The sequence below is a fragment of the Pteronotus mesoamericanus genome, unplaced genomic scaffold (genome assembly GCF_021234165.1).
Source record: "Pteronotus mesoamericanus isolate MK-2021 breed Mesoamerican mustached bat unplaced genomic scaffold, CSHL_Meso_final contig_164, whole genome shotgun sequence".
In the NCBI taxonomy this organism is placed as follows: Eukaryota; Metazoa; Chordata; class Mammalia; order Chiroptera; family Mormoopidae; genus Pteronotus; species Pteronotus mesoamericanus.
Genome location: NW_026555065.1, coordinates 21,760,545 through 21,777,438, shown reverse-complemented (window position 1 = coordinate 21,777,438; position 16,894 = coordinate 21,760,545). Strand labels below are relative to the sequence as shown.

The window sequence follows — 16,894 nt, the reverse complement described above, 5'->3', positions numbered from 1 at the left end:
AACACCGGTTTCCGGTTCCCTTCCCGGAAGCTAGCGTCATGGCCGGTAGGGCTTGAAGGTTTTCCTTCCCTAAGGTCTTCGTAGTAGTGCTCGGTGGCTGACGGCCGTATATCTGGTTTCGGCTCTAGGAGCTGTTGCATCTGTGAAGTGAAAAACAAATTCAGCGTCCCTTGTGAAAAGAGAAAAACTGCCGGGGCACCAATGGAGAACCCGTCCCGGCGTGTCGTTGGTCTGGATGTGTTCTGTCACTCAACAGAGCCCACAGGAGGGAAAAGTAGTCAGAGCTACCACCTCGCTAGGAATGTAGCCCGTGGGCACTTACATGCGCACAGTGAAACTCGGGCCCCGGCTTTTTGGGGGGTAATAGTGAAGAAATAACGAAAAATTGGAAACCTAGTCATCCGTAGAGGGTAGACAAAGTAAACATGATAATCCGCATTATGGAACACCATGCAGCGCTTAACAAGAGCAAGATAGAATCTATGTAGAAAGATACAAATAAATTAAGTGAGGAGTTGGGGCGGGGGACAGTCAAGGTTCCACTAACTATATATTTAGGCTTACGTACATTTAAATGTGAAGGAAACAGTCTAAAAGGGAAGGGAACAAGTTGTAGGTCCGAGAACAGGGAGAAGAGTAAGGTGGCCAGGAGCAACTGTAGTTTCATCTGTATTGTTACAAAACATTTGTTACAAAACATCATTTTAAATTGTTACAAAACATTTACAATGTATTTTTTGACAGGAAAAAAATTATTTTAAGAGTTCCTAACACTTAGGAAATAGTAAGAGTGAATTGGGAAAACATTAAGTCAGATCTTCATATGTAAAAATAATTTTAATGAATTTAAGGGTTAACAACTTAAAGTGAATATTTGATATTACAATGGAGAAGGCTTTTTACAGTATGGGAGGCAAGGCAGAAAATATTAAAGGACTGATAATATTTCATTAAAACTAAAAACAAACACTACACGAAGATGAAATTAAACAAAAATTGGAAAGAAATGGCTGCAACATGCATGAGAAAGTAGAAGATAAAAATCCCAAAGAATACTATTCCCAAAGAAAAATGGACAAAATACATAAATACGCAACTCACCAATTTTTATAAATACATGAAAAAGAACTTAACTAGCTTTTAATGAGCAAAGATGTAAATTAAACAAAAATTGGGTACCATTTATTGCCTGCAAATTTTGTGAGTTTCTTAAGGATATTAGCCATCATTGGTAAACTGGGGGGATACTCGTTATGTAAAACGCAAGTGTAAATTGGTAAGCCTATGGAAAGGCAAAGTGGCAATATTCAGAAGTTGTTTGTTTGTTTTTTTTTTAGTGCACACTCATTGGCCTACCAATTGCATTCTTAAGATTGTATCCTGGAGAAATAGTTTAGGATGCAAGTGAAGTTTAAACTATATTGTTGGTAATGGAGAAAAATTAGAAACAACTCAAATGCTCAACAATAAAGGACTCTGGCCAAATAAACAATGGTCACTCACAATGTAACACTCTGCAGCCATTAAAAATATGGTATAACAGTCATTCTCAGACCCTTTGTGAGTTCCAAAGACTCAGGAAGTCCGTGAGGTTAAAAAAAAAACATTTTATAGTAATACAAAGTAGTTATGTGCCTTAAAAAAAAACAAACTATGTTGGTATTTGTCCTTAATCCTGCAGAAGTCATCGTTGGTGAAACTGCTGGCCTCCTAGCACAAAATCAAGGCAGTGGTATCAACCCAACTAGTCACCAAAGTAAAACTAGTGGTAGTTTCTTCACCACCATGCTCAGGATGTTAAAAAGCCAGAGAGATGGGGTGGGGGAGGTAGCCAGTTTCCCTTAAAATTACCCTTGATGAAGCAGTAACAATTACTAATTTTATTAAATCTCAACCTTGAGTCTTTTAAATATTCAGTATGATGAAATGGGAAACACACATAAAGCTTGTCTGCTGTGTGTAATGTTTGACTTGAGGAGAAGCATGTTTGTGACTGAGTTGCTAGCTGACCCAGCCATTTTTTTCATGGAACACCATTTTTACTTGAAAGAACAACTGACAGATACCCAAAAGTTATTCACACTGGTTGGGCAGTCATTTTCTTAAATATGAGAGTAAGCTTTTCTCTTCAAGAAAAACTATAGTTTTTCTTGTCTGTGGTAGAATTTGAGCTTTCAAGTGAACATTTTGTGGAGAAGTTATATCTGCCATTGTGAATTCAACAAAGCCCCAATGAAATTGGTTGTGATATTGACATGTGATTTTTTGGATATGGTATAATGAAATGTATTGACGCTTGGAAAAGCTACATAACTCAATAAAACAATATTTTCCAAATGACAAACGCAGGATATTACAAAATCAAGCATGCATAAAAGCCCGATTCACGGTGCTAAATAGGCCAATGGAATTTATGGATTTATGGAGTACAAAATTTTATGGAGTTATGGAATACAAAAAGTTCATTGTATGACTTCAGCTTCCATATTGACTTAATCTATAAGATTTTACCATTTGCCCAGTTTGGGTGTAGTTTCAAAGAAGAATATCCATAATTAGCTGAAAATTATGTATCTATGTGAGGCCAGATTTTCTGTATGTGCTTCAACTGAAACAACATAACACAATACAATAGACTGAATGCAGAAGCAGATATGAGAACCCAACTGCCTTCTACTAAGCCAGACATTAAAGAGATTTGCAAAAATGTAAAACATTGCCACACTTTTCAGTATTTTTTGTTTTAGAAAATAATTATTTTTTAAACATGTTATATTAACATCTATTGAGTTGATTATTATTATAAACAAATTGATGGATTTAAATTTTTTGTTTTAATTTCTAATAAAGTAACTATCAATGAATATAACCTACATGAACAGAAGATCTTTGAGGTCCCCAATAATTTTTAAGAGTATAAAAGGATCCTAAGACCATACAGTTTGAAAGCCACTGTCATAAAGGCGTTCTTATTGACTTGGGAAGGTATTCACTATATACTGTTGGGTGGAAAAAGCAAGTTACTAAAACAGTATGCATCTATTTTTGTAAGACAAAAATGCACCTAGATATTTAGAAATAAATTACTCAAAGTTAAAAACTAAACAGAAACTGAGAAGAAATGTCTGCAACATACATGATAGACCAAAGGATAAAAATTCCAAAGACAAGTCCAAGAATACTAAATATGAAAGTATTATTCTTCCTTATCCCTGAGGCTGCTAAATCATGGAATTTTTTTTTCTACTTTCTACTTAACTATATTTTCTAGTTGTTTAAAATTTTATTTATTTATTTATTTGTTTGAGAGAGAGAGAGAGAGAGGCATCAATTTGTTGTTCCGTTTACTTATGCATTCATTTGTTGCTTCGTGCATGTGACCTGACCAGGGACCAAACCTACAACCTTGGTATATCTGGCTGATGCTCTAATCAAATGAGCTAACCAACTGAGCTACACAGCCAGGGTCTGTATTTTCTAGGGTTTTTTTTACAGTAAAGTATTTAGTCTTGTGTAAAACATTTTTTAATCTACCCATATTTTTAAAGATAGATAAACACCCACCCCTATGTAAATAGATGGATACCTGCCTACCTATTCAGCTCAAAAAGCCTTCTTGTTAATGCCTTCCCTTATCTAGTCAGATGTGATGTGATCTCTCCCTAATCTTAGAGGAATTGTTGGCTGTATAATACCCTCTAGAATCAAACTTTCTGGATTTGACTTTCTTTTTTACACTTGTTGGCTGTGTGACCTTATTTGAACAACTTCACTGAGATTTGATTTCCTCATCTAGAATATAGATGTGCTATGTTCCTCATAGAATGATTGTGAAGATTAACGAGACATCACGTAGAGCCCTAAATGTCTGGCATTGTTCAGTGCCCGCAAATATTCAGAATGAATGATTTGGTTTTTCCTGTCTGTGCTGTATCTGGTGGCAGTTTCTCAATTAAATGGGAAAGGAAGGAGGTCGTTCTGTTGGGGAAGTCTTGTTTCCAGAGACAGTCTCCCAAACATGTGGTTAGATTTCATTCCTGCTTGGCAGTCTTGGTATGTTGCTTGGCAGCATTGTCCATTCAACTTATTTTTTGTTAAAAAACAATTTCACCTCTGGCTTCTTGGTCATCTGCAGTTCCTTGGGTTTCTAAGCCTTGATTTCTAAGCCTGTCCCCAGCTTCCTGTTGAATCTATGAGTCCCTGGTATCTTTTCAGTAGATATCCTTTTTTCTTAAGATAGCTAGAGGCTGTTTTTAGTTTTTGAAACTGAAAGATTCCTAGTTGATGCATTAAATATTGTTATTATTTACGAGGTCTGTCCGGAAAAAGTCCAACCACCGTTAATATGAGAATCATTTGCACAACATTGATATAACCTGGCAGCCAATGAGAGTGAACTGGAATGTGCACACATGAACAATGACAACTTCAATGTCCTAGTCAGTGGGGGTGGTAGGTGCTGTTGCGTGAGCATGTGTACTGTGTGGCTGTCATATTCAAAATGACTGAGCAAGTAGAGCAACAAATCTGCATCAAATTTTGCATTAAACTTGAACATTCCTCAACCGAAATTATTCGAGTGATTTAGAAGGCCTCAGCTATGGGCAACTGGCAATTGGTAGCTTTATCATGACAACGTGCTCACTCATGCACCATGTCTTATCCAGAGTTTTTTGGCAAAACACCAAACACCCAGGTGACTCAGTTCCCTTCAGCTCAGATTTGGCGCCCTGCGACTTCTGGTGTTTCCCAAAACTAAAATCACCTTTGGAAAGGAAGAGATTTTGGAACATCGATGAGATTCAGGAAAATATGACAAGGCAGCTGATGGCAATTGGGAGAAATGTGTGTGAGGTTCCAAGGTGCCTACTTTGAAGGGGACTGAGGTGTCATTGTTCTATGTACAAAACTTCTTGTATCTTGTATCTTCTTCGATAAATGTCTCTATTTTTCATATTATATGGCTGGATACCTTCGAGACAGACCTTGTATAACATACTACTGGTTATATTGCAGTTTGTCATGGCCTATTTTAGTTAGTTCCTTGACTTCAAGAATCAAGATGTATATGTAGAAATGTCAACTATGTTAAGGACTTTAGATGCATTTTAAAGTATAACTCTTAAAACAATCCTGTGATGTAGTTCCTATTATCATCATTGTACAGGCAGGGAAATTATAGCTTAAGCAAGTGAGGATGCTTGTTCAAAGAGCTACAGTTACTATGTGACAAAACCTAGATTCAAAACCTAGGTCTATCTGGCTTCCAAGTGTGTGCCTTTAAACACTTCACTCTCCTACCAACTATTAAAAAAAAAGTGTCTTTTTTTTACCACTGTGTATGTTTTAGTATAAATGTTTGTTATTAAATAAAAAAAATATTCCTTGCATACCTGGCATACATTTAACATCCTAGTAAATTCATATTAGACATTTTATGGGTCATGAACCAAATAAAATAGATATAAATTTATGAATTATTACTCTTTTGATTTAGAGCAAGGTGTAGGTAAGCCTAGTTTAGAACATGATTATGAATTTGTTTGATTCTTATGCAAGACATACTTCTGTTTTTAATTAGCATCAGTTCACAGTAACCTTTGTGAGTAAATAAGCTACAAGGTCACTTTGCAGGTGCGATTTATTATTTAAAGTATTATCAACAGCTAATATACATTAATTGGCTTTCTTGACAGCTTGGAATGACACACTCCATTGGGACAGCCACACTCAGAACTATGTTTTCCTTAATCTATACCCTTTGGTGGCTGTGTGATATAGGGGGAAGACTGTGGAACCCCATATGCCTGAGATTTGAATCCTGATTTCACCACTTCCTACCTGCAAAGTATTAGGCAAATCTACACAGAGTCTCTGAGCCTTAATTTTCTCATGTATAGCTGTGATGAAAAAATTTGTCTGAGTAGGTGGTTGCAAGAATTAAACAAGAAAATGCATGGGAAAGTTCTTTGTCAATTATCAATTGCCATACACATATCTGGTGCTGTTACTATATTTCATTTATTAAGTTAACTAGTATTCCTTTGTTCAAAAACTATCAGGTAACAGAGGTAGTAGTGATGGAAATAGTAAAACTGCTGTCTGGTTGGCTAGAGCCCAAACTAGGCTTTTCTCTTGTTTCACAGTGATGATAAGGGAAGATGAAATATAATTCTCCACATTGGTTCTGACTGCTCTGTGCAAAGCATCACAAATTACAACTCTTTTGTATAGCTTCCTCTTTAGCTCTTGCTGGGTGTGCTTCATTGATCCAAGAAGCTGCTAAGATGACTGCTCTATAACATTTATTTTACTTTATAATAAAAACTTTTTACTATATTGGATGTAGTAAACTTCCCTGAAGATGCACATGGATTTGATAGTACTGTCTTGGGCCACAGGAATTGTAATGTATTTGAATTATACATGAACTATTCTATGTTAACATGTTCCAAGGAGATCAATAATTCTAAGTTTTTATACTAAGTTCTACAGGGGGGACTGGTGATCCTGGAACAGAAGGAAGTTTAGGAAGAAGAGGACAGAGATGTAGGGAATGAGAAACCTGAGTTTATGTAGATTTAAAGGGTTTAGACAGTGAGCCCATGAGAAAATCCATTAACCCAAAAGTATTTATCTCCTTTACTTCTTGAAACAATCTTGTGAAGCAGAGACTATTTCTAGTCCCCATTTTAGAGGTAAGATAACAGTGAGTCAAAGAGATTACAAGAATGAAAAAGATGAAAACACAAAAGTTACTTTGGGAGAGGAACAAAGAATAAAGGAAGAACTGAGTGAAAGAAATGGAGGTAAAGCATGAAGAAAACAAGGATTTGTGACCTCAGGGAACGGGCAAGTGGAGTTGGTTTATTGAAGAGTCTAGTGCCCTTCCAGTCAAGAGACAAAGTAAGGAAAAGGCAAATGAGCAGGTGAGAGTGAAGGGAAGAAGAGGATTAAGGAGAAGTAGTAAAAATTGAGAAGATAAGCTCTTAACATGATGAGCAAGAAAGAAGGGAAAAGGGCCCCCTGGCTGGTGTGGCTCAGTGGATTGAGCGCAGGACTGCAAAGCAAAACGGTTGCTGCTTTGACTCTTAGTCAGGGCACGTGCCTGTGTTGTGGGCCAGGTCCCCAACTGGGGTGCTTGAGGGTCAACCACACATTGACATTTCTCTCCCACTCCTCCTCCTTTCTCCTCTCTAGAAATAAATAAAATCTTAAGAAAGAAAGAAAGAAAGAAAGAAAGAAAGAAAGAAAGAAAGAAAGAGAGAGAGAGAGAGAGAGAGAGAGAGAGAAAGAAAGAAAGAAAGAAAGAAAGAAAGAAAGAAAGAAAGAAAGAAAGAAAAGGAATGTAACATTCCTTATTGTCAAACTTAAAAAAAAGGTATGATGCAATTAAGATTTACTCAAAGGTCTTGTTCCTGTTATAAATACACACATACATACACTTTTTTTTTTAAAGACACATTTATTCAGCGTCATAATCAGACTATTACATTTAGCAATCAATAGCATGGGTGCAAAAAAAGAAAAAAAGAATAAAGAAAAACTACATTAAAAACCCTTTGTTGGAATGCTTTACACTTTCCACAGAACAGAAACTAAAATAACCTGTTATACAATTAGTCACAAATACAGTCCTCAAGTTTTTGTCTGTCCACCTGAGTATTGTCTAAAATATGTCTTCTTTGTAGCAGCTAGGCCCTGCCACCACTGTGCTTGGCTGAGTTCACAAATCTGTTGTAACCTGTAGCTTCCCTGTCACTTCTCTGGCTCTCCTCTCCTGCTAAGCTTTGTTTCCTGGCAGCAATTAAAACCTTCTGCCACTGCCATAGCTACTGCTGCTGCTGGAACCGCCATAGCCACCTTGATTTCGTGGTTTGGCAAAGTATTGGCCTCCACCACCATAGGGGCCAGAGCTTCTGCCTCCAAAGTTTCTTCCTTTCATGGGTCCAAAAGTTGAAGATTGATTGTTGTAATTACCAAAAGCATTGTAGCTTCCGCCACCTCCGAAATTGCGTCCATCATTGCCAAATCCATTATAGCCATCCCCACTGCCACCATAACCACCACCACCACGGTTACCACCAAAGCCACCTCGACCACTGAAGTTTCCTCCATGACCAAAGTTGTCATTTCCACCAAAACCACCTCCACGACCACCTCCGAAGTTTCCAGAACCACTTTGACCTCTTTGGCAGGATGAAGCACTAGCCATCTCTTGCTTAGATAGGGCTTTCCTTACTTCACAGTTGTGGCCATTTACAGTATGGTATTTCTGAATGACAATCTTGTCTACAGAATCATGGTCATCAGAGGTTATAAAAGCGAAGCCTCTCTTTTTGCCACTGCCTCGATCAGTCATGATTTCAATCACTTCAATTTTCCCATACTGTTCAAAATAATCTCTTAGGTAATGTTCTTCAGTGTCTTCTTTAATTCCACCAACAAAAATCTTTTTCACAGTTAAGTGGGCACCCGGTCTTTGAGAATCTTCTCTTGACAGCCCTCTTTGGTTCCACAACTCTTCCATCCACCTTGTGTGGCCTTGCATTCATGGCTGCATCCACCTCCTTCACATTGGCATATGTGACAAACCCAAAGCCTCTGGAGTGCTTGGTGTTTGGATCTCTCATCACCACACAGCCTGTGAGCATTCCCCATTGCTCAAAATGGCTCCTCAGGCCATGTGTTGTTTCAAAGCTCAAACCTCCGATAAAGAGCTTCCATAGCTGTTCCGGCTCTTTGGGGGACTCTGACGACCGCAGGAGAGGAGATTTCACCGATGCTTACTCAGAGGCGTCCACCGGAAGAAAGCCATACACACACTTTTGTCACGTTAATAAAAAGGTAACAAAACTAAAACAAACTAAGTGACATAGTCTAATAATCCCAGGAATTACTATGCACCCAAACCTATAGTAATCACAAAGGCAAGGATATTATAATTATTTTATACTCTGTCACTTAACTTATACAACCTTTTTCTAGACATCCAATTTCCTAAGAAACCAATAAATATGTAAATCTTTTTTTGAGGGTACAAAATGCTTTAAAATTAAAGGTAATTAGTCTTAAATTATAATGGTCTTATCCCATACCTTATTAACATAAATCAGACTTGTTTTGTGTGGGGCAGTATTTTTGTTTGTTTGTTTTTGTATTGGTTGCCTCTGCCAAAATTTTCAGTAACTATTAAGAGTAAACTGTTGCCCTGGCTGGTGTGGCTCTATTAGTTGGAACGTTGTCCCGTAACCAAAAGGTTACGGGTTCCATTCCCAGTCAGGGCACATACCTAGGTCGGGGGTTTGATCTCTGGCCCAGGTGCGTACAAACCACCATCCCGGATCGTATGGGAGTCAACCAATGGACGTTTTTCCATCACATCAATGTTTCTCTCTGCCCCTTCCTCTCTAAAAGCAATGACAAAATGTTTTCAGGTGAGGATAAAAAAAATAGAGTAAACTTCTAACTATTTTTCTTCTATGTTCACTGTAGCTTTTTCCTGAATGGATCTAGTAGTGTTTGAATGCTAATTAGGTCCCAAAGTACTGCATTTCAGATATGGGCTTTAAGTTTTGAAGTTCAAAATAATTTATCTTAGAATATCAATTATCTCAATATAATAAAATACAACTTTTTGTTCACAGCAGTTCACAGTAATTTGATAAGATAAGGAGATTTGAGGCGATAATTTGCTAAAAGCTTACACTAGAAGTCAGCAAGCTATGGTTGGTCCAACATTTATTTTTGTGCCACCTAAGAATGGTTTTAAGTAGTTGGAAAAATAAAAATAAATAACAATATTTTAAGAAATGAGAAAGTTATTTGAAATTCAAATTTCAGTGTTCATAAATAATTTTTTGAGAATGCTGCCACTTGTCTCTAGCTGGTTTTAATTGAGTACTTGCTGCAGAGACCAGATGGCCCACAAAGTCTGAAATATATACTATCTAGCTCTTTACAGAAAAAGTTTTTCTACTCCATTCTAGAACACAATACAATTCTGCTCTGAATAGATGACATAGTCACACTGAGGTCAACTCTGAATATTGTCCTAACCAACACTGTGATACAATTGTTGTGTGGGAGGACAGGTTCTCCCAGTATGAATGAAGGTAAGTCTTTGAAGGCATTTCTTGTGATTGTTGTGAAAGAGGGCTAGTACCTTAATGGGAGTCATAAGATATCACTTAATCCTGAAAGACCCAAACTATCACCATTGGCATGTCAAGAGAAATATGGAGGTTAATAAGAAAGGAATGAGCTCTAGAATTGAAAGGCTCCTCTGAAAGGTCTGAATGGGGAGCACTTGGGACCCAACATTTTCTGGGTGGTAAACGTTTTTAGTGACAAATATGTTGAAATAATGCTTCCTTAAACTGAGTGCATATATAATTTTGAGTAAAATAAAAGTTATTATTAGAAAATACAGCTATGAAGGTGATCAGGTTATGCCACCCCAGAAATGTGCCACTGTGGCATAGAGATTATTTCGAGCTGAAGGCAATAATCAACATATACAGGATGAATTATCTGTAAGAACAGATTCTGCCTTAAATTCTGCCTTAAAGCAGGGCATAAATTTCTCTTCCTGAAGGTGCCATAAATTTCCTTCCTATTTCTTCTGGACCAGGATGCCGAGAGCAACCCTTACCATGGGAGACAGAGAGCCAGCACCAAGATGAGCCTGCATAAACAAACCCACAGCTGACCTCCCTTAAACCCAAACACTGTTAAGGATATATAATATCACCAGTTTAACTGCCTCTTTTAGTCACTTCTTTTTTTGTGAACTCCTGAGCATGTAAAAAATATTGATAAACTTATATTCCTTTTCTCCTTATCAACCTGTCTTTTGTCAATTAAATTCATAGTTTCCCGTTTACTGTAGAGAGTAGGTGGAATTTTTCCTCCTAGTCCCTCCACATCGGATGCCTTAGTCCCGTTAACAGTATTCCGGACAGGAAAGCTCAAGTCTCTCTCCACATACCTCCAGAGCTGGTTGGGTGGGGTTGGGGGTAGGGCTATTATTTATCCAGAGCTCCTGATTCATGCCTGAATAGAGACAGTATAAAGATGTTCGGCGTCTACTGAATCGCATCCAGGTCCCTGGTCTTCCCTTGTAGTCCTGGCTCTGCCCTGTCTGCCCTACTCACCTCCCATCTCCTTCGCTAAGCATTAATGTTCAATCCCAACAGTCCTTGGGGCACCAATATTTGGCTTGAGGTCATTTATTTCAGAACTCCGTCTCTCTTATGGGCTACCCAGGACCCTTTCCACTCCAGGCACCAGCTTGGGACCCCATTGCTCGAGCAGCAGCTCACCAGCACCGGCTCCTCACTATCTGACATCAGTGCTCAAGGGGTACCATCTCCTCACGGAAAAGACAGAGACAAAAGAAAACAGCGCCTTTGACGTGCGGAGGCCGAGCCTCTCACCACCGACTGGGCGGGGCTTTGAGAGGGGCGTGGCCATCTGAGAAGGGGGCGTTCCGCTGTCAGACACTTCGCCCCGTTTCCAGAATATCACCGAAGCTCTGGGGCTTTCGGTCCGAGGCGCTTTCCGGGGAGGCGGATCAAGAGCAAGTTATTGAACACTGGTTAATGTCCCTCTTCTGGCTCGAACTCTCGATATCACCGTGGGCAGGGCAGGCTCTCCGGACCCCGATGTTTTCCCCTGTTTAAGAAGCGACATCTCCTGGCTCCGTAGTGTAGATTGTCGGGACTTCGACGTCCCGGAAAGAGAATCATGGCCAGATCCCAAATTCTTGGATAATAAGACGAATTTGTCTTAGATAATGAGAAAAAAATATATTCCGTGTTTAAAAAATTATTTCAGAAAGTTGAGAAAAATAAAACTGTGCAGACAAAACTTGTATAAATATAAAACTTATATGTACATGTATGTATATATTAAACATCTAGGTTGAACTGAAGGTTTCCGTTTGTAAAAGCTGTTATATATTTTTACAATTGTAGTAATTATCTAGCTTCCTGCTATTCTTTCATTTTACATGTGTAACGATTTGTAGCTTTTTGTTTGTTTGTTTGTTTGGTCTTTATTGACCAGAGTTCCTGGATTGTCTCAAATGGGCCTGGCACGTTCCTTGTCAAGAAATATTTCCTCCCTTTTCAACATTAGGGACTCTTTTCCCTCTTAACCTTTGGCCTGTTGGATATGGAGTTATTGGGAAGTTGTTGTGTATGACTTTAAAAAATGGCAGCAATTTGAACGCTGCGGTGTTGGAAAACAGTGGTAAAAATGGAACCCAGAAAAAAGTGCTGTGTCCCCTCTGCAAATTTGGAAAGGTATACACAGTATGAAGAATGCTTACTGGTTTGATCTATGAATGTTTGTTTTGGGATATTTGGTGCAAAAGTTATTCCAGACTCTTCAGATCCAGAGACACTCCTAATTTTATGGTTAGTTTAGAAAACAAAGCAATATAAACCTGAGATTTGTGCTTGCTAAAGGAAATACAAATTTTAAAGAAGCAAACAAGAAAGAAAGAAAATATAGACTAATACCACTGTTCTCATCTTCTGACTCTAATTCCTTCTCAGTTTCTACTCCTGCCACTCAGAAGGACCTGTTCCAAGAGTGCAGGCTTCTTAGCTGAGGAAAGGGGCTGAGGTCATTTGTTCTCTCAAGGAGCTTGTGGACCATGACAACTCCATGTGGGGGCAGATTGTAATCGAAGAAAGAGGCTCCATATTGAGATAAGAAGCAAGTCAATAGGGGCAAAACCAGGATATTAAGAGGGTGGTTCATCTTTAGATGTTTTTCATCTTGCAAAAGCAAAAATCTGTACCTATTAAATACTAAATCCTCATTTTGCCCTCCTCCCAGCCCCTGGCAACCACCATTCTTTTTTCTGTTCCCATGAATTGGACTACTCTCAGTACCTAATATAAGTGAAGACAAATACTTTTGTCCTTTTGCGCCTGGCTTTTTTTTACTGATATAATCTCCTCAAGGTTTATCTACCTCTCTAGAGGTGACAGAATTTCCTTGATCAGTGATTTCTTACTTATGCAGGTGTTTCAGTTGCCCTACACAGTGCAGAGTCTTCACTCCCTACATGAAATTCTCCTCAAATTTCTGTTTTCCTAAGGAGTAAAAAGAGTGTTCCTTAAAAGATTTTAAAAAATGTTTGGTACATACTGATGTCCATAACAGCATTATTCACAAATAGCCAAAATTTAGAAGTAATCCACCTGTCAATCAAGAGATGAATGAATAAAAAAACTGGCATATTTGTATGATGAAATATAATTCACCCTTAAAAAGGAAGGAAATTCTGACACATGTTGCAACATAGATGAACCTTGGAAACATTGTGTTTTTTAAACTTTTTTATTGTATTTTTCTATTACCATTTAGCCCCTTTATACCCTCCACCCTGCTCCAATTACCACACTGTTGTCTATGTCCATGAGTCCTTTTTCCTTTTTGCTTGATCCCTAACGTCCTTCCTATAGCTGTCATACTGCTTTCTATCTATCTATGAATCTGTCTCTATTTTGCTTGTTGTGCAGTTTGTTCATCAGATTCCACATGTGAATGAAATCATATGGTATTTGTCTTTCTCTGACTGGCTTATTTCACTTAGCATAATGTTCTCCAGGTCCATCCATGCTGTCACAGAGGGTAAAATTTTCTTCTTTATTTATGACCAAGTAGTATTCCATTGTGTAAATGTCCCATAGTTGTTTTATCCACTCATCTACTGATAAACACTTGGGCTGCTTCCATATCTTGGCAATTGGAAATAATGCTGCAGTGAACATAGGGGTGCTTATGTTATTTTGAATTAGTGTTTGGGGAAACATTATGTTAAGTGAAGTAAGCTAGATACAAAAGGACAACTATTGTATGTTTACACTTATATGAGGTACTAGGATAAGGCTAGCATAAGAAACAGTGATCTGAAGATAATTTCTACATTTTATGTTTATGAGAGTAACATAGTTCAATTTGTGACTATTTATGACAGTGTACTTATTTGTGAAATGTCCAAATACTCCATTGACTTTATTTCTAGGAAGTTTTGCTTTCATGGTGAGTTGCTGCTTGCTCTCTTTATGAGATAACAAGAAATCTACCTTTCTCCTTTGCTAGGAACTAAAAGCTACTTTTTATGTGGATTTGTAGTTACTAGCTGGTCAAAAGTATTTTCCTGAGAATCATTAACCATCCTTAAATAAATAAATTCCTGTTTCTACTCACTCTGAGCACGGTGAGGCAGCTTGGTTACAATTGAGGTCTTCAATTCGGACAGCGGGTCCGTGTGACTTTAGACCATGTTTTACTGTCCAGAATGTCTTCACAGTGTGTCTGTTCCTATCACCTATCACACAGCTTCTTGGGGCATTCCATTTCTGTGATATGATTCTCCTCCTATCTTTGAAGTTCCTCCAAGTCCTCTCCAAATGCATTTTAATACACCACATTGCCTGTTTTTTAAACCAGATCATCTCAACTGTATCTTCCAAATCTCATTAAAAATACCCATCCATCTAACACTGCATCACTGTTTTATAGTGGTGCAGTGTTAGAAAAAACCAAAAACTTTATTGACATGGACAGTGTTCTCCACATATATAACATAGCTCCTAGTTTTTTCATCACTAGGGGTCTGAATTTTGATGCTAACTCTTAACAATTATTTTTCTTCCCTCAATTATCCAATCAAGTGTCAAATTCTCCAGTTTTTGCTTTAAAATTTTACATCTGATTTATCTTTTCTAATCTCAGAGTCACACTCTCTCATCTTCCTTCTACCTCCATTTCCCTCCCACTTTCCTCTCACTACCTAGATTGCTTAGTCCATTCAGGCTGCTAAAACAAAGTATGACAGACTGGATGCCTTGTAAACAACAAAACTTATTTCTCACAGTTTTGGAAGCTGTAAGTCTAAGGTTAGGGTGCAGTATGGTCAAAGCCCTCTTCCAGGTTCCAAACTACTTACTTGTCAGTGTCCTCAAAAGGTGAAAGGGGCAGGGATCTCTCTAAGGTCTCTTTTATAAGGGCACTAATCGCATCCATGAAGGCTGAGTCAAAAGCCCTACCTCTAAATACCATTGCGTTAGGAATTAGGATTTTAGCATATGAATTTTGTGGGGACACATTCTGTCCAGAACACTGGATTATTCCAATATCCTTCTAACAGGATTCTTTGTTACAACTCTCCTCTATCTAATTGATTTCCTATGTTGTTGCCAGATCTATTTTCATTCTTGGTATTTATAAAGGCTTTCCATAATGTGGCTCAAACTAAATATCTGGTCTAATTACTATTCCTCTAAGCATAGCCCAGGCCCAGCCAAATGAAATACTTACTGTCTCCTCATCATGTCCTGCATCTTCTCACCTAAATGCTCTAGCTCATGTTGTCAGGTCAGGGTGGAAAATGCTTCTCCCCCCAACCCCTAACTGCTGTCACTCAAAAACATTATCCATCCTTTATATGCCACCACCTTAATTAAACTTTTCCTGATTTTCTCCAAAGATGTGATCTCTCCCAGTTCTAACCTTCCTCTAGTCTTTTATATGTGGTTGTCTCTTGTGGCAAATAACATTTCCATCTTACAGTAAACTTACTTGTGTATTTCCCTCTCCTAAATAAACTTTTAAGATAATGAACCATGGTTCTTTAGCTACTTATCATTTGCTTCTTTATGTTTTCTGCTTAGATCAATGTCTTGCTTCCAAAGGTACTCAAAAAGTATTTAATGAATTGAAATTGGTTTAACTCCAAGAAAATAACTCAAAGAGGGGTTTACAAAGGGTGCTCTTTGTATAAAAATATTTATTCAGAACATTTAAAACATAATAAACAATCCAAAAGTTCAACAATAAGGGAATGGTTAGATAAATTAATGACAGGGCTCTGTCAATCAAGACTAAATGAATTAGGAGGTTTTGCTGAAATTAAAAATGACCAAAGTTTTATTCAAGGGATTTAGAGTTTGTAAATCCATAACACAGCTAGGTAATGCACAGAGTGTTCCGATGGAGAAAGAAAAATTGAGAGTTTTCACAGTAAAAAGTACAAGTCTGAAAAAAGCGAGTCCTGCATTCTTAGTCCATATATTGCTTCAAGATGGTAATCTTCCAGATATTCAATGGCCTGGAAGATGAAACATTCTTTTCTAAGCATGACAAGGGGTTAACTGTAAGAGATATATTTACATCTCCAGCACGTGAACATTCTGAAGTCCTTCAGGGGTTTATCTGTAAAATTTTGGTACCTCTGGGCACTGCTGCACAACTGAAAAATTAAAAAGTTTTAGTGCCCTGGCTAGTTAAAAGAGAATTGTTTCCTCTGCCTTAGTCTACTTGATTTTTTATAATTATCAGCTTGACAAGAGTGACTCCGTTTTATTTCTTCACTCTATTCCACGGCCCGAATCTAATTCATCTAATTCCCTGGCCCATAGGAAGTATCTAGGACGTATTAAATGAATAGTGTACACTGCCTTGGAATATTATGTAACCAAGTGTAATGGGGTTTAGGGAAAAAATAACTTTCACAAAACACTCGTATTACATCTACAAACAAACAAACAAACAAGCCCCAAAACCTATAGAAGCGCGTTAATAACCAGAGGAGGGTCAAGAAAGCCAAGGGTCACATTTGGACTCCAGTTTAAAAGGCGTCCTCTGACATTCTTTGACTCTCACCACAACCCCGGGCAGCACGCCCGGGAGGCATCCTTAACGCCGTTTTACTGGCAAGGAAAACAACTTACAAAGGTCAGAATCCTAGACTCCGCCTCCCGGAACCTGCCCTTTCCCTGCCTTCCCTCGGCAGCCGGGATTGGCGCTGCAGAGCTCGGTTTGCTCTTCTTCACCGTCACTCCTTTAGCAAACCGGTCCCAGAGCGGCGGCG

The 16,894-nt window shown here is 38.2% G+C and overlaps 1 protein-coding gene across 1 annotated transcript; it reads right to left on the bottom strand.

Moving 5' to 3' along the window:
• Positions 1-7,661: 7,661 nt before the first annotated feature.
• On the bottom strand, positions 7,662-8,633 carry LOC129064035 (heterogeneous nuclear ribonucleoprotein A1-like). The gene is given in 2 exon segments (XM_054565111.1): positions 7,662-8,504; positions 8,506-8,633. Coding segments are annotated over 2 exon segments (825 nt in total). The 3' UTR covers positions 7,662-7,807.
• Positions 8,634-16,894: the final 8,261 nt, after the last annotated feature.